At 36.0% G+C, this 14,702-nt stretch overlaps 1 protein-coding gene across 5 annotated transcripts in view; it reads left to right on the top strand.

The window, feature by feature from the left end:
- LOC149795211 (uncharacterized) overlaps window positions 1-14,370 on the top strand; it is a 138,730-nt gene extending 124,360 nt beyond the window's left edge. For 2 of the 5 annotated variants that reach the window (XM_089964953.1, XM_089964956.1), the window contains exon 2: window positions 10,773-14,370. In XM_089964953.1, coding sequence (XP_089821079.1) covers window positions 10,773-12,388 — 1,616 coding nt within the window. In that variant the 3' untranslated portion in view covers window positions 12,389-14,370. Of the gene's footprint in view, window positions 1-9,299; window positions 9,672-10,311; window positions 10,408-10,772 lie in introns of those variants that run through there. The other 3 variants (XM_089964952.1, XM_089964955.1, XM_089964954.1) reach the window with 3 other exon arrangements.
- The last annotated feature ends 332 nt before the right edge of the window (window positions 14,371-14,702 follow it).

The raw sequence follows: 14,702 nt of genomic DNA, 5'->3' as shown, positions 1-14,702 counted from the left end.
GTCAGCTAGACTTGAACCAAACAGAATACAGTGGTTTGCTAGACTTGTACCAGACAAAATGTAGTCTAACTTTAAAAACATTTTGAGAAAAAAGTCTTAACATTTTAAAACCTTTTACGAAAGACGAGAATATATTCTAGTGTATAAATTCAGTCCAAATGCAAATAATATAAACCCCGATCTGCCATTGCCTAATGTGCTGGCAGATGAGAGTCTTTTGTTTGTTCTACTGATAACTCCTAACAAACTGTGCAGACCCAGAACTGATAGTGCATTATGCAACAGCAGATCTGGGTCTGTGCAGTTTGCAACTGAAATTGACTTATAAGATAAGGTATACTGGATAATGTTATGACCAAAAGTTATCCATCAGATGTTTTTCCATGGGACAAAGGCATTGCTTATAAATTCACAAAGTTACAAAATGTCTCCTATGGCGTGCGGAAAGAATAAGAAAAGTGGGGTGGGGGTGCAAGGCAATTTATGGATATGCAATGTTACTGAAGATTTCTTCCATTATAATAAAAAAGTCAAAATTAAAAAAAGCATGTCTTAATTTCCAACAGACTAAACAGTCATACTGGGGAAGTCAGGGAATGACTTTTTCAAATTTCAAAAATGGAAAAAAATGCAACTTTTTCACTCTGAATTTTAATACAATATTTGTCTTTAAAAAAAAAAATTATATAACACTAATTTTCGAATTAACCACTGTAATCATGGACAAGATAAAGCACAATTTTTCTGCCAGAAGAAATTGTTTTTCTTAAATCATAATATAGACTCCCTTGTTAAGTCCAAATGCAAACTACACATGCCCAGATATGTCATTACACAATCTGCCAACAGATCTTGGTCTATGTAGTTTTTTAAAACTAATCAGTTCATCAAATTAAACAGACATGATCTGCCAGTGCATTACATGATCAGGGTCTATGTTGCTGGATTCAACGTATAAGTAAGTATATATGGTAACTGAGAAGGAATGGCATCATTGTCATTTCGAATAAGGTAATTTTGTGTGTACTTTTTATTAAATGTGAAAGATTTGACATGTTGTCAAAATCTTTCTTAATATGTGCAGTAAACAGTCCATATTGACTGAGCATGATTTCTTCATAGCAAGTCTGTGACATATCTTTAGATGTAAGAATCATCAAGTGTAGATCTCAAGAACTCTGCCACATTGTGTGCGAAACACCTATTACAAGGTGGAAGATTTTCATGACATAACTTTAGAAAAGGAGTGGTTAATGGTGATATTAAGAGGAAGGAGATGGCAGAATAATTAATATGGATAGATTACTATATTAAAAAATGTACTCCCAATGCTTCATGCAAACTAAATGGATGCAATTATATCTTTCAATCTAGAGTACTATATTGTATGTAATGATATTAGGATTACAGTCTAAATTTATATGATTACATCAACTCATCGGAACAAAATTTTCAAGAGCAGAAATTGTTACAATCGAGAATCTGGCATTGTTTCAAAACAATGATATTCGGGGTTTAGTTTAATTTATATTGATTATGTCAACTCATGAACAAAATTTTCATTGCTGCAATTGAGAATTTTGCATTATTTAAAAATGCTCATCATTAAGAATCCCTTAAATAATATAAAAAGTGGACAATCTTAACCATAAAGAAACAACTACTCAATCTTAAAACTTTCAGGAACAATGAAAGTGTCTGTCAAATCAAAACTCCTGGTCATAATATGTCAAAGTGACCTGTATACAAAGTATAGCAGTTGGCAATAGGAAGTCTCAGCAAAAACAATACCAAAGAACCTAAAATCTGATTTTGTCAATGTTCATGTCCTCAAATTTAATGTCAAATCTTTTACAGTTTCTAGTCTAAAATGGACTGCAAATATAAGATACTTGGAACTGTGTATTCAAATTGTAAAACACATTATCTTGCCTCAATGAGCTTTTTAACTTATCTGCTCTTTTATGGGTATATATTGATAAGTCATATTTAAGTGTGTCCATCTGTCAAAGTTTTCCGTATTTCCTGAATTTCATCTACATTGATAGAGGAAGATCGCACATATTTGGCATGATATTGCAGGGGATGTGTACATCACAGGTAAGGTTTCAGATTATAGATGCATGTGTGTGGGGGCGGGGGAATGGTAGCTTTATATAAGTAACATTGATTCTACCATGTAACCTGGATTCCATACAGATGATGGGGAAATGGTAATATTTGTATGTGATCTTTCAGGAAGATGACTAGATTACAATTAACATATCATATTCTGTCTGCAAGACCCAGGGTGGGGTGGGGGGTAGCAGTGAAGAGTTTAAATTTATTTGTGTAGGTAATATGGGTTAATTGTAACCTGAACTCAATCTACACCAAATGAGGGAAGTTGGCCATATTTTGTAGGATGTTTCCGGAGGATGAGTAGATTTCAAATCGTGAGTGTTGATGTGGAATGTGGTGGGGCAAAAATGAGAAAGTGCATATATTCATGATGGTTTGCATCTCTAGTTCAACATTACAAATTCTTTACACCTTGACTATTACTAAAAATTTCAATATGGACACCTCTTTGGATGAAAGAGTTTTGTGCATCAAAACATAGGAGAAAATCTGTCACTATGACCTACTTTCTGCATTGATTAAAACTAATGACTAATGTCAATGATGTGGATGTATCTTGCAAGCACCTGCTCACTAACACCAGTCTAGTTTCTCTGGTACAGCTGCACTGCTTTCTTTACTAAGAACAATCTGAAATAGTACATATCTTAATCCACACTACTGCAGATATTCTGTGATTCGTATGTGCCATCTGTGTGTCCATCTATCTATCAGTCTATTCATTCATCTGTCCATTGATCACTTGATTTTCATTCTAACCAGAACTCCATCTACTCTATATACTCATTTATAAGTCGATTCAAACTGCTAACGACAAAGATTCTTATCTGACACAGCATAATATGCCTGCAGATCAGGGTCTATCTTGTTTATTCTAATGATTTCTCCTAACAAACTGCACAAACCCAGATCTGCTGGCATATAATGCACCAGCAGATCTGGGTCTGTGCAGTTTACAGTTTGACTCTTTTTATAAGTGGGTACATACGGTACACTAAGTGAGGGAGGAAGATCATATTTTAATATTTGTTCCTTTAGGATGAGTAGATGACAACAAAGGATTCAAATCCCAGACACAGCCCAGGGGTGTGAGGACAAGGTCACATTTTAATAAGAATTATTTTTGTAACATAATCTCCATCTATGCCAGTTAATGGGAACAAGCTGAGAAATTTATAATATCTATAATTTTTTTTTTAAATTTGTGTTGAGGAGACTGTCAAAACAAGTGAAGGATTTTGATAAACAGTTTTAAAAGTGTGAATTAACTTTGCTTGGGTTGAAGGCCTAACCTATGGGGGGGGTGTGTAGATGATACAATAGATACAGTACAGATGATGAATCTAACATATTACTATTTACTTCCATACAGTAGACATTTACAAACATCTGCTCAGTTATGTGGAGAATTTCATGTATTCTTCTCGTCTGACCTGCAAACAAAAAGAGAGATACATTTTATTAGCCATAAATAGTGCCCTTCCAAGTTTTAAAAAAAATCGTTTGTTACTGAAAAACCATGTAATGAGAATTCTGAAGAACGCAGTTATCTCTCATCTGCTTTGCTGATACTTATGAAACCTGCAGTAAATGAAAAAACTTAACATATCCTGGGAAGTGTGAAAAGGTCAATGTGACCTCATTTTGCCTGCAATGTGCAGGACCTTCCACCCATCAAGTTTCATAACTGTTAATACGGTGGTTCAGAGAAACTGAGCTAATGCAAACACGGATGTTTTGCTTTGCAAAAAATAACTTTGTGGTAGTATAAAGTTTGTGTAGGTTGAAATAAATATGCTTAGAGTTTGCTAGCCATTTCTTTTTTTCTTTTTCATACCCCTCTTTAAATCATATATCTTAATGTATCATAAATCTCAGCTATAAGACAATGGGTTATTTCGGAACCCAGATGATACAATTGTAAGTTGCGACAACACTAGTCACATGACCTTAAATATACCTATACTGGCTGCACCAGCAACACCGGTGACAAAGGGGTATATAAACCACACATTGATAATACAGTGAACAGTTGAACAAATGAATAAACCATATTATTCCCTCTGATGAGTTAAAATAGTAACGAAACCCGGTCAGGGACTTGGGTGACAATGGCACCCCAGCAGACGAGTGGGTTAGCCTCGACATCCAAACAGTCATCGTCTTACTTAAAACTGATGTCGACAAAAACACAGAGGAATGATGCCCATGTACAATTTACCCTATGTACTTGCTTGTAAGTGAGTCAACCTTCAAACAACAATCCTTTTCTTCCACAGCATAATGTGCCTGCTGATCAGGGTCTATTCTGTTTGTTATATTGATTGTTCCTAACACACTGCATAAACCCTGATCTTCTGGCACATTATGCAACAGCAGATCTAGTCTGTTGGTGCATTATGTGACAGCAGATCTAGGTCAGTGCAGTTTGCAGTTGGGCTTGACTTAGAAGTAAATATATACGGTACACTTCACAGACAAACAAAAATATCTACCTTGCTACTGACCAAAGTATTTTAAATTTCAAAAGTACTAAATTCACAAATAAATAAAAATGGAGCAAAGAGCAGTGCAATAAAATCTTGCATTAATTACAGCTAAGTAAGACAAAACAAAGCCAAAACAAAATAATCAAAAAATGTACCTACTAAAAACATCCCTCACCCCCGACACTTGCCCAGAATGATACAATAAAATACCCTAAAAAGATATTTTTATGCAATTCCATGTGATTGTTATTCCAAGAAAGAAGACATCACCCCTTTCTTGATGTACACAATGAGAGGTACACGTATATGAAACGTTAAAATTTAAAAACTATCTGCAGGACACAGCTTACCCTAAAATGTTGAGTTACTTGATTTATTCCTTACCATATATACTTGCTTATAAGTCAAATCAAACTACGAACAATAAAGATCCTGATCTATCGAGGCATAATGCACCTACAGGTCCAAGTCTATATTGTTTATTCCACTGATTACTCCTAACAAACTGCACAGACCCAGATCTGCCAGTGCAAAGAAATTTCCTCCAACTAAACGGTTTTAATCTACGTCTTAAGAGTTTTGTAATAAATCATTACTCAGAATACATTGTTTCATTAAAACAGAATTGATTCAAAATACTATTATTAACATTTTTTGAAGAAGAAAGGTTCTTAAGTGTCTACCAGTAACCTGTATGTATTGCAAACATTACAAAAAGTAAAGCAAAAAATTAATCTAAATGTGTTATCAAGACACTATTCCTTGAGAAAAGTTCTGAGTACACATTCAAGGGATAACACTTCCTTAGCCTCACTACCCAAGGTAACTTAAAATATTTGTTGGGCATGTGAAATATTAAACAAAAATGTGAATTTGGTGACCATTATCCCCAGCGCCATCAGTGTTGGTTGGACTAGAAGGTTAAAAAAAAGCAGGTTCTACACTGGAATTGTTGACCCCAATGTGTCTGCCAGCTTAAACACAGCTTGAACACAGCTTAAACATGGTTTGAACACAGCTATTTATAATATCAAGCTTTTTAAGTTTCTTTAACATCTTACTGAAAGTACTTATAAGATATGCTTAGGTTAATGAATCATGATGACCAAAGTGAGAATCATGAAATTCATCAACAGCGAAATTTGCCCAAATCAAAGCACTGTCAGAGCAAAATTCTTGGCTGCTTTATGGAGGTTTTCTGTATAATGAGGTTCATTGCCATTAGAAAAATTTCATTGGGACAAAATTAAGTAGCCAGTCTGCAGAAGGTGACTGGATTACAGTGGAGCTGGTATAAGTAATTTTACCATATACCAGGACCAAAATACTTGGCCCATCTGTGGGTGGTCAGATTCAAGAGGGGCTAGTAAAACTAAAGTGTATCATAAAATCTGAATCGCAAATTAGAATGTTTGAAAAGGGGGCAATGACAGACCAAAACAATGATATATCTCATAGCAGAGATTTCTTTGTAAGCAAATTTGTCATATAGTGTTGAAACTGTTATTTGCTTCTGTTATAGGAAATGGCTTGTATAATTGCCTGAAATCAAATTTCGTAACTAATTCGTATAAAATTTTGTTCTATATATTTCACGCAAAAATCTGGGTAAGTGGCAATGAATTTTAATTACTTGCTCAGCATAATTTTAATCTGCTGGGATTTTCCCATCTCTGTTCTTTCATACCAATTACATTTATCTGAACCACATGCAGATTCCCAAATCTTCGGATGTGGTACTTAAAACTTTCAGGAGCTTCATTGGCTCAGTGGTTAGCATGCTAGACTCTGAACAGAAAGAGTTCAGGTTTGAATCCTACCATCAGACCAGCCTGGATCAGATACCGCTGTGTGTCCTTGGGCAAGGCACTTTACAATCCAATTGCCTTGGCACTAAATAACCTACTTGAGTTGCTAAGCGGTAAAGCATGAAACCAAAACCAAACTTTCTATTAATTCTCATGGGCTTTAGTCTCTTGCAAGGAGTTTATATGAAGGGGCTTCTGTTGCAAATTTTCCCACAGTATGTTGGGACTAGATCCGGAATTTGTTCAGGGTTTCAACTTAAAGAAGGGGCTACTTGAAACAGTCTATTTATATACGTTTAAACGAAAGGGTAGTAATTTATTATTAAAAAAAGGGGTGAGGGCAACTGAAAGCCCTGCACCACCCACCACCACCATTATTTAAATCTGACATAATGCTATTTATTTAACCATATGACTTTAACAGTAGGTGATGATGCTTGTTTACTGAGAAAGACAACAAAAGCAAAGTGCAGAATGATGGCCGTCACGTCAAGATACATACAAATACAAGCTGCCTTGAGGAAAGTGTTGACTACGTGATTAATGTACATATCTAAACTGTCTTTGTTGTGATCTGTTTATCTGTTTCATCTTTAGGTTATGCTTGAACAATTTAGAATATGGGAGCCATGAACTACACTTGGACAAGTTAGAATATGGGACCCATTAACTACAATTTTACAAGTTAGAATATGGGACCCATTAACTACACTTGGACAAGTTAAAATATGGGACCCATTAACTACACTTGGACAAGTTAGAATACGGGAGCCATTAACTACACTCGGACAAGTTAGAATATGGGAGCCATTAACTACACTTAGACAATTTAGAATATGGGAGCCATTAAAAACACTTTGACAAGTTAGAATATGGGAGCCATTAACTACACTTGGACAATTTAGAACATGGGGACTGTTAACTATGCGTAGACAATTTAAAATATGCAGACTGGTAACTCCAGAGAGCTACTAGATATCACCCATTCTATTTTGATAAGCAAATGTGGTTCCCAGTGGCGCTGGAATAAATTTCTTCTCAATATATATATATATATATATATATATATATATATATATATATATTAGTGCAAAGATATCATTCTGATTAAAGTACTTTTGATTTTCAATTAAAAGTAGTCAATAAATTATCAAGTTTAAAATCAGTAGCATTTTTAATGTACTGAGAAAATATATAAGATTTTACTGAAGTAACTTTCTTATAAAACTGTAAATTATTCTACAGAAGGCCACTGTGCACATGCTCTGCAAATTCAAAATGCATCTTTTACCCCTTATTTCTGTGCAGAATTTTGCTTAATATATCCGTAGACAAGCATACCTTTCCACACACACATACAGACGGGGGCGGGGAGCTTCTTTTTTCTTTCTTTTTTTGTTTTGGTTTCTTTTGGGTGGGGCGTTGCATTTCATAGGAACAGTGTGGCTTACAAAATATGTACCTTTAATGAATTAAACCTTACGGTTTATTAGGTCTGGGTACCTGTTTTAACATAACTGGGATATTTGGTGACTTGGCAATGACTTTGGAATCCTTCTTATTAATCGTCTCTGTACTGATATCAGGTAAGAGAACAAAAAAGGACTAAAAATAATTTGCAGTTGACATTGATTGTACAGCCTACGAGGTCAATTATTTTGATATAGTAAAAGTTAGTTCTGTATTAACATGACGAAATGCAGCGCTTATGTAAATTAATCATCCTTCCACTACCCATGGGTGTCCGCTGGAGGTGGGGAAGACACAAATTTGCTTTTTTTAAAAAAGTTACGTTTTATGTTTGCAGCGTATAAATACCTTTGATTTTGACTTTGACCGTACCTTCACCCCACCCCACTATCCCAACATGTTCGATGTCACCTCTATATCGCTACGGATGTACCTGTAGCTCTAATTATCCCGGCCGCTGTACTAGCGTTCATTTTGTTATTTTTCTTCTAGATGAAATACATTTGATAAATCAGTTATTTTAACATTTTTTTCAAACCCTACCGCTCAAGCCTTTGAGTATTACGATTTACGGCCCTACGGAGTGAAGTACAGACGTGCTTGCCACGCTTGTAATTATGTGTACATTCCCATATGTACTGAATATACATATATAGCAGACAGCAGGAATCTCTGTTGGCCTTGATTGCCACATGTTAAGTCTCAGTCTAAGGTCAAGAAGATTCCAAAAACGTAACAGTATAGACCTACATTTACTGGGGTCCATGTAATCAGCTGATCAACGTAGCGTAGAACGTTCCCGCCAATTTCTCGTCTCGCTCGTATTCACAATTGTTCGTATAATTCCGTGCCAGGATGTTGACGGAAACTTCTGTATTTGTAAGAAACCAGTCTGGTACGAAAATAGCCGAAAGTTACCGGGAATATATGACTATCCATAAAAGGACAGGTCATTTCCCCGTTTATGACGTCAATGACTGAGACTGGAATGTGTCCTTGTGTTCCAAATAAGGAAAGACTTGTTCCTGTGTTAAACCCTCATTGAATATTAATGAACTTGATTGTGAGCTCTACTACGTGAGTTTTCTCATTTATTAAATAGTTTACCTTTTACAGCTTTTACTATTTTATCAAAATCAAATATAATCATCATGGCAATATTAAAATATTTTATGAAAATGCTTTAGTTAAAAGTAAAAATAGCATGACCTACTTAACTTATCAGTGAAGACTGTTCTCAGAATGCATGCGCGCATTGACGTCATACTTGACGCAAGTATCACTAGACTGATAATTGCTTGACGACGCATTTTCATTGGTTATTAATGCCTTGGCATTTACTACTTGTTCCAAATAAGGGCATAGCGTAAGTAGAAACTTCATTCATAAATTGAATAGTATATATAAGAGCAGTTCATTCATAGATTGCCGACACTCAGAGAAGACCAAGGCTTAGTGAGAACTTGTGTGTATCTGCTACACAAACCGTGTTAGATAATCAAATGTGTAGACTTTGCGGATTATTTTAAAATCACCTTGGATCGAAATAGATCGAGTTCAAGTGAATCATCCAGCGATATGATTATGGACGGATTGGACACTCTTTCGCAGGTCGCTTTAGCTGACCAGATGAACTTTTCTTTTGATTACTTTGGAGCCATTGGTAGGCTACCATCTGAATCATTTGAGGATGCTTTAAACACGCCAGTGTCATCCTCCTCGGATGTTACTTTTGGTTTTATTGAATCTTTGGAGCCAGTACCTATCACAGCCACCCGAAATGGTAAGTTACGTTTAATGTACAGATGTTTAAGTACACACTATGTGCGCTGATCAGCTGTTTGCATTCTCACACATCCCTGGGATCTGGTGGACTAAATAGATATGATATAGAGATATGGCTGATAGGACTTGGGCCTCTACATCATAGGACTGATTTGAGATTGTCTTTACTATCGCTGGTTTAACTATTTGTTCAGACATCTTCTTTAGCTTTTTCCATCAGCCTATATGTCTGTGAAGAATCTAATACCGTATTTAGAATTCAGCTATTTTTAGACTACGTGCGTAAGCATGAAGCAACAATAATATCTCGATCGATAGGGCAATCTTTGAATGGGCATATTGCAGAGAAAAAAATTCTTATTAAAATGCATAATATGAATTTTTATTATTTGTTTAAGTTAATTAATTGAATTTCCACTGTATATTGATGACTTTACAAGCATAATGCGCGTGCTCTTTTGTTTACAATGCGTCTTACACATCGTCTCGCCTACGTAAAAGAGGCGGTGCTTACGCGAATCTATCGGGTCATCTGTATTGACGTAAATCGAAAGCTGTATCTCATTGGCTGAGCTATTTTAGGCACAATGATCAATACCGTTGACGTCTATATGATTGTATAAAGAGTAACACTCTTTGTGGTTTGAATCTTACTATGTTCGTCATTCATACAGTTAAATATAGTGGCATGAAGGGAGATAATCGCCGCTATGTTTTACTGCATGGTAAACTATGTATGTATGTATGTATGTATGTATGTATGTATGTAAGTATGTATGTGTATATATATATATATATATATATATATATATATATAATCCAATAATAAACTAAGAGTAGGATTAAAACACTTATTTGAACAAAAATTGCTTATTATTTTTAAAAAGGTGTATAACCCAACTTAGTCAATTACTGATGTTACTCTCCTTTCTTGCAAATTTAAATAAATACATGTTTAATTGCTTTATTGAATTTTAGAAACAAGTTTGCATTTATTTTAAGACTGTTTCTTATTTCCTCCTTTATTTTTATTTTTCTTTTCTTTTCTTCTTTTCTAATGGTGAGCGAAACTTAAAAATTTGTGTATTTTTATTTTCAGCAACCTTGGAGATCAATATCCCCGAAAAGTCATCAGCAGAAGGGATGTTCCCCAAGTCTCAAGAACAGCACGCAAGCCCACAGCAGCAGCAGCAGCAGCCGACGTATTCTCAGGCCCAGCAGGCTCTGGGCCAAGAGGGGCCATTCACCCATAAGGTCCACTACAAAGGAACATTGGTCACCTCTTCGGTGACTCCTACCTCTAGCAGCTACGACATGTTTCAGAACTTCAATCTCTTGGCTCCATTGTCACCCTTGCTCAATCTCTTGTCCCAGAATCTCCAAGGGGCACAAGTGCAGGCGAACGTGCCACAGACTGGTGATCATTCAATGGCTGCTGGTCAGCAGGATTTCTCACTTATTTCCACGTTGTCTGACTGTCATCAGTGCAATTCTGGACCCATCTTCACTTCGGCTCCTACTACCCCATCCCAGCACTCTCAAGCGGGATCCCCCCAGTCCCAGGACGGGATGGCGATGATGCACGAATCGTCATGCGACACGTACTCTACCGGATTCCACTCACCGATGACATCACCAGTGACACCCAGTTCTACCCAGTCAACCCCTGAACCTCAGATTCCTGTATGTGAAGGAATTGGCATGGAAGTAACATTTTCCACTCCTCCCCCTCCGTATACTGCACATGAAGCGTTCTCTAGGAGCATGAACTTCGCTCTAAAGCAGCCCCCTATTTATAGTAGTTGTTCTCAACAGCAGGTGACTATGCCACACTACAGCAATTTAGGAAATGTGAATTTTCCATCATCTTCGGGAATCACTATTAATGTTCCACAGACAATCGGTCCAAATGTGCTTCATCTGAACGAAGACATTTCATACCATACCCCGGTGACAAATACATCTAGTTTCAAATGTCAAGGATCACATATGACTGTCTCACAAACTCTGCCAGATTTCACAGCGCTGCAGGTTTCAGCCCCACACTGTTCCTTGCCCACGTTACAACAATCTCAGTTCTCAGTTCCAGTCAAAACTGAACCGTTGGACATATCTACCGATTCGTATATGCTGCCTTCAGCATCTCCAATGGAGTTCGAACAATCATCCACATCATCAAAATCACCTTTAGTTGGAGTACCCGATCAGCCTTATCAACAACCGGGGATGAGACTGTTGCCGGTCAAGCCGAGAAAGTACCCTAATAGACCTAGCAAAACTCCGCCGCACGAGCGTCCCTACGCATGCCCAGTGGAAAACTGTGATAGGAGATTTTCTCGTAGTGACGAACTGACCCGCCATATTAGAATTCACACGGGACAAAAACCGTTTCACTGCCGAATTTGCATGCGATCATTCAGTAGAAGTGACCACTTAACCACACACGTCAGAACACACACAGGGGAAAAACCTTTTTCGTGCGATACTTGCGGACGTAAATTCGCAAGAAGCGATGAGAAAAAGCGCCACGCTAAAGTTCATCAGAAACAAAGGGTCAAGAAAGACGCGAAATTGCTGGCCGCAAGCGCCCCCTTGCCAGCTACAACAACCACTTCTACTAGCACCTATATTGTCCCTAGTGCAATGTCCTTTGGGGTTCCAAGTGGGAACGGCTCGAGCACAATACCTCTAGTCGTCACAACAGTCTCGATTTAAATTGCAAACAAGACGCACTTTATAATTCTGTAATTTCTCCAAAGAACAAGATTTTAAACATTAAACTGACCAAAACTGATTTAATATTGAATGCATAATATGAAAAAGAGATCTGATGATGTTCATAGTAATACTACGCACGCATAGCGATGTGACCTTCTGGGGTCTTTGTTCCAGAACTTGGACTATTTCTTTTCGAAGTTCAATGTCAAAGAACTGTATCTAACAATCGGATATCTATCATTTGTTATCAAAGACAAATACTTTGTTAGTCGTCAGATCGTAATGTTGGTGTCTTCAAAATTGCATGTGTCATTCATTAGACATTTTAACGGTCATAAATTTATATTGTGCTGTAAGCATTGTTCGCGGTATTCATCTACCATTTGTTTCGTTTCATTTCGTTCTTCATGGTTAATTGTTCGCTATATAGTTATTCATTAGTCTGGTCATAGCGACGTTAATGGTTATATTATTTTTCATATGGCAGCCATATTTAGTTATATCCTGTTATCTATCTCCATATATATTCTCTCTCTATATATACACACACACACACATATACATATATGTATATATATATATATATATATATATATATATATATATATATATATATATATATATATATATATATATATATATATATATATATATATATATATAACTTAGCACCCATCGGCAATGTTGCGGACAAGTTCAGCTGCCAGAACACTTTACATAACGAGAAATCTAAATTTTAATAAAAACTAAAACTGAAAAATTGCAAGCAAAATTCTATGTGAAATTAATTCAAATGGTGTTGTGGTTTTTTTTAAATAAATGTTACAAATGAAAACAATTCATGCTGTTACGTTTTGCTTAGAGCATGGACTTTTTTTTAAAAAAAGAAAGAAAGAACAAATGCATTTACTAATAATTTCGAGTAAAAAAACAACTACAAAAAAAGAAAAGAAAAAGGCTTGACATTAGTCGAGAAACCTGGCACTGTCTTTTCCTGGAATATCCGACCAATGTAACTATATTTAATTTAGTACTGGAATCCTAGTCCTGAGAAGTTTAGGGTTGGGGCGGGGCAGCAAAGATAGAGTCGTTTTAAGTTTCCTTATGTTTCTTTATTTTGGGTGCCATTCATTACTAGTATATGAAATACTGAGTACTGCATTTAAAGTTTATTTTTCTGTTATTTTTGTTGCCTGTTACCTGTTGACCAAAGTGTTTATGCGTTAATAGTTACTTTTAAAAATTATTTGGCTATCTCTGCACCAGAAGTTCACCTGTACAGAAATTTATCAAAATTTCAGCTTTACAGAGTTAGCTATAAATGGCATTATGAGTTCATACCGAATGTGAAACATTTCCATCCAAGAGATTTATCTATTTTTCTATGTCATCTCTAGCTTTAACCTTTTTATGTACTTATTATCATAAAATCTTTCTAATAAGTGATACATGAAAGAAAATTTACATTTCTTGTATATGCTTGCCGCACGAGATCAACATATTTTGTTTGCCATTTTCGTGTGTGAGCTAATTCATTTTATTAAAATATGAAAATATCAGAGTGGTACGAATTGGTTTAGAATGCAGTTTTTAATTTGCAGACTAACTGCCAAACACCTGTAATTAAAGTAGTGTTTACCATCTCGACAAACGATTATGAATTATTGTAATTCAATACATATACTTCACGTATATGACAACAACAGATTCGAAGAAATGTACTGAATTTTTAATCTATCTGAATGTTGTGATATTACATAATGTTTTTGTTACTCATGATGTACATACATATTAATTAGTCCTTGTGATAATGTTACCCTTTGAAGCCTTTTGAAGTTTTAATTGTCAAATGATATATTTTAAAATACTGAATTTATTTTCTCATCGTTTCTCATCTATTGTACTTTAAAATAATTCTTGCTGGATAAGAAAGCTTGGCAAAAAGCCAAATACAAAATATTAAAAAATTACAAAATATACGTCAGCTTTATAATTGTTACTCCGCTTCTGACATCCATAAATCTCCCTCTCATACATACATACATACATGCATACATATTCGCTATACCCCTCCAGGCTCGAGGACGTAGAATAGGCTGGATTAGCTCTCTTTCATGTCATAAGAGGTGGCTGACGCTGACTGTGGCTCAGTGATTACCGTGTCAGACTCAAGCCAACAAGCGTGCGGGTTCGAATCCTACAGTAGATGGGATCAGCCCGAGTCGGCTACCGTGGTGTCCTTGAGCTAGACACTCTAGTACAATTACACCTTCATTTTCCGTACGCTCTCTCTCTCTCTCTCTCTCTCTCT

This window comes from Sinohyriopsis cumingii, chromosome 7 (assembly GCF_028554795.1).
Source record: "Sinohyriopsis cumingii isolate HCF-2022 chromosome 7, ASM2855479v2, whole genome shotgun sequence".
In the NCBI taxonomy this organism is placed as follows: domain Eukaryota; kingdom Metazoa; phylum Mollusca; class Bivalvia; order Unionida; family Unionidae; genus Sinohyriopsis; species Sinohyriopsis cumingii.
The sequence above is the reverse complement of the archived record's forward strand: the minus strand, read 5'-3'. Positions and strand labels throughout refer to the sequence as shown.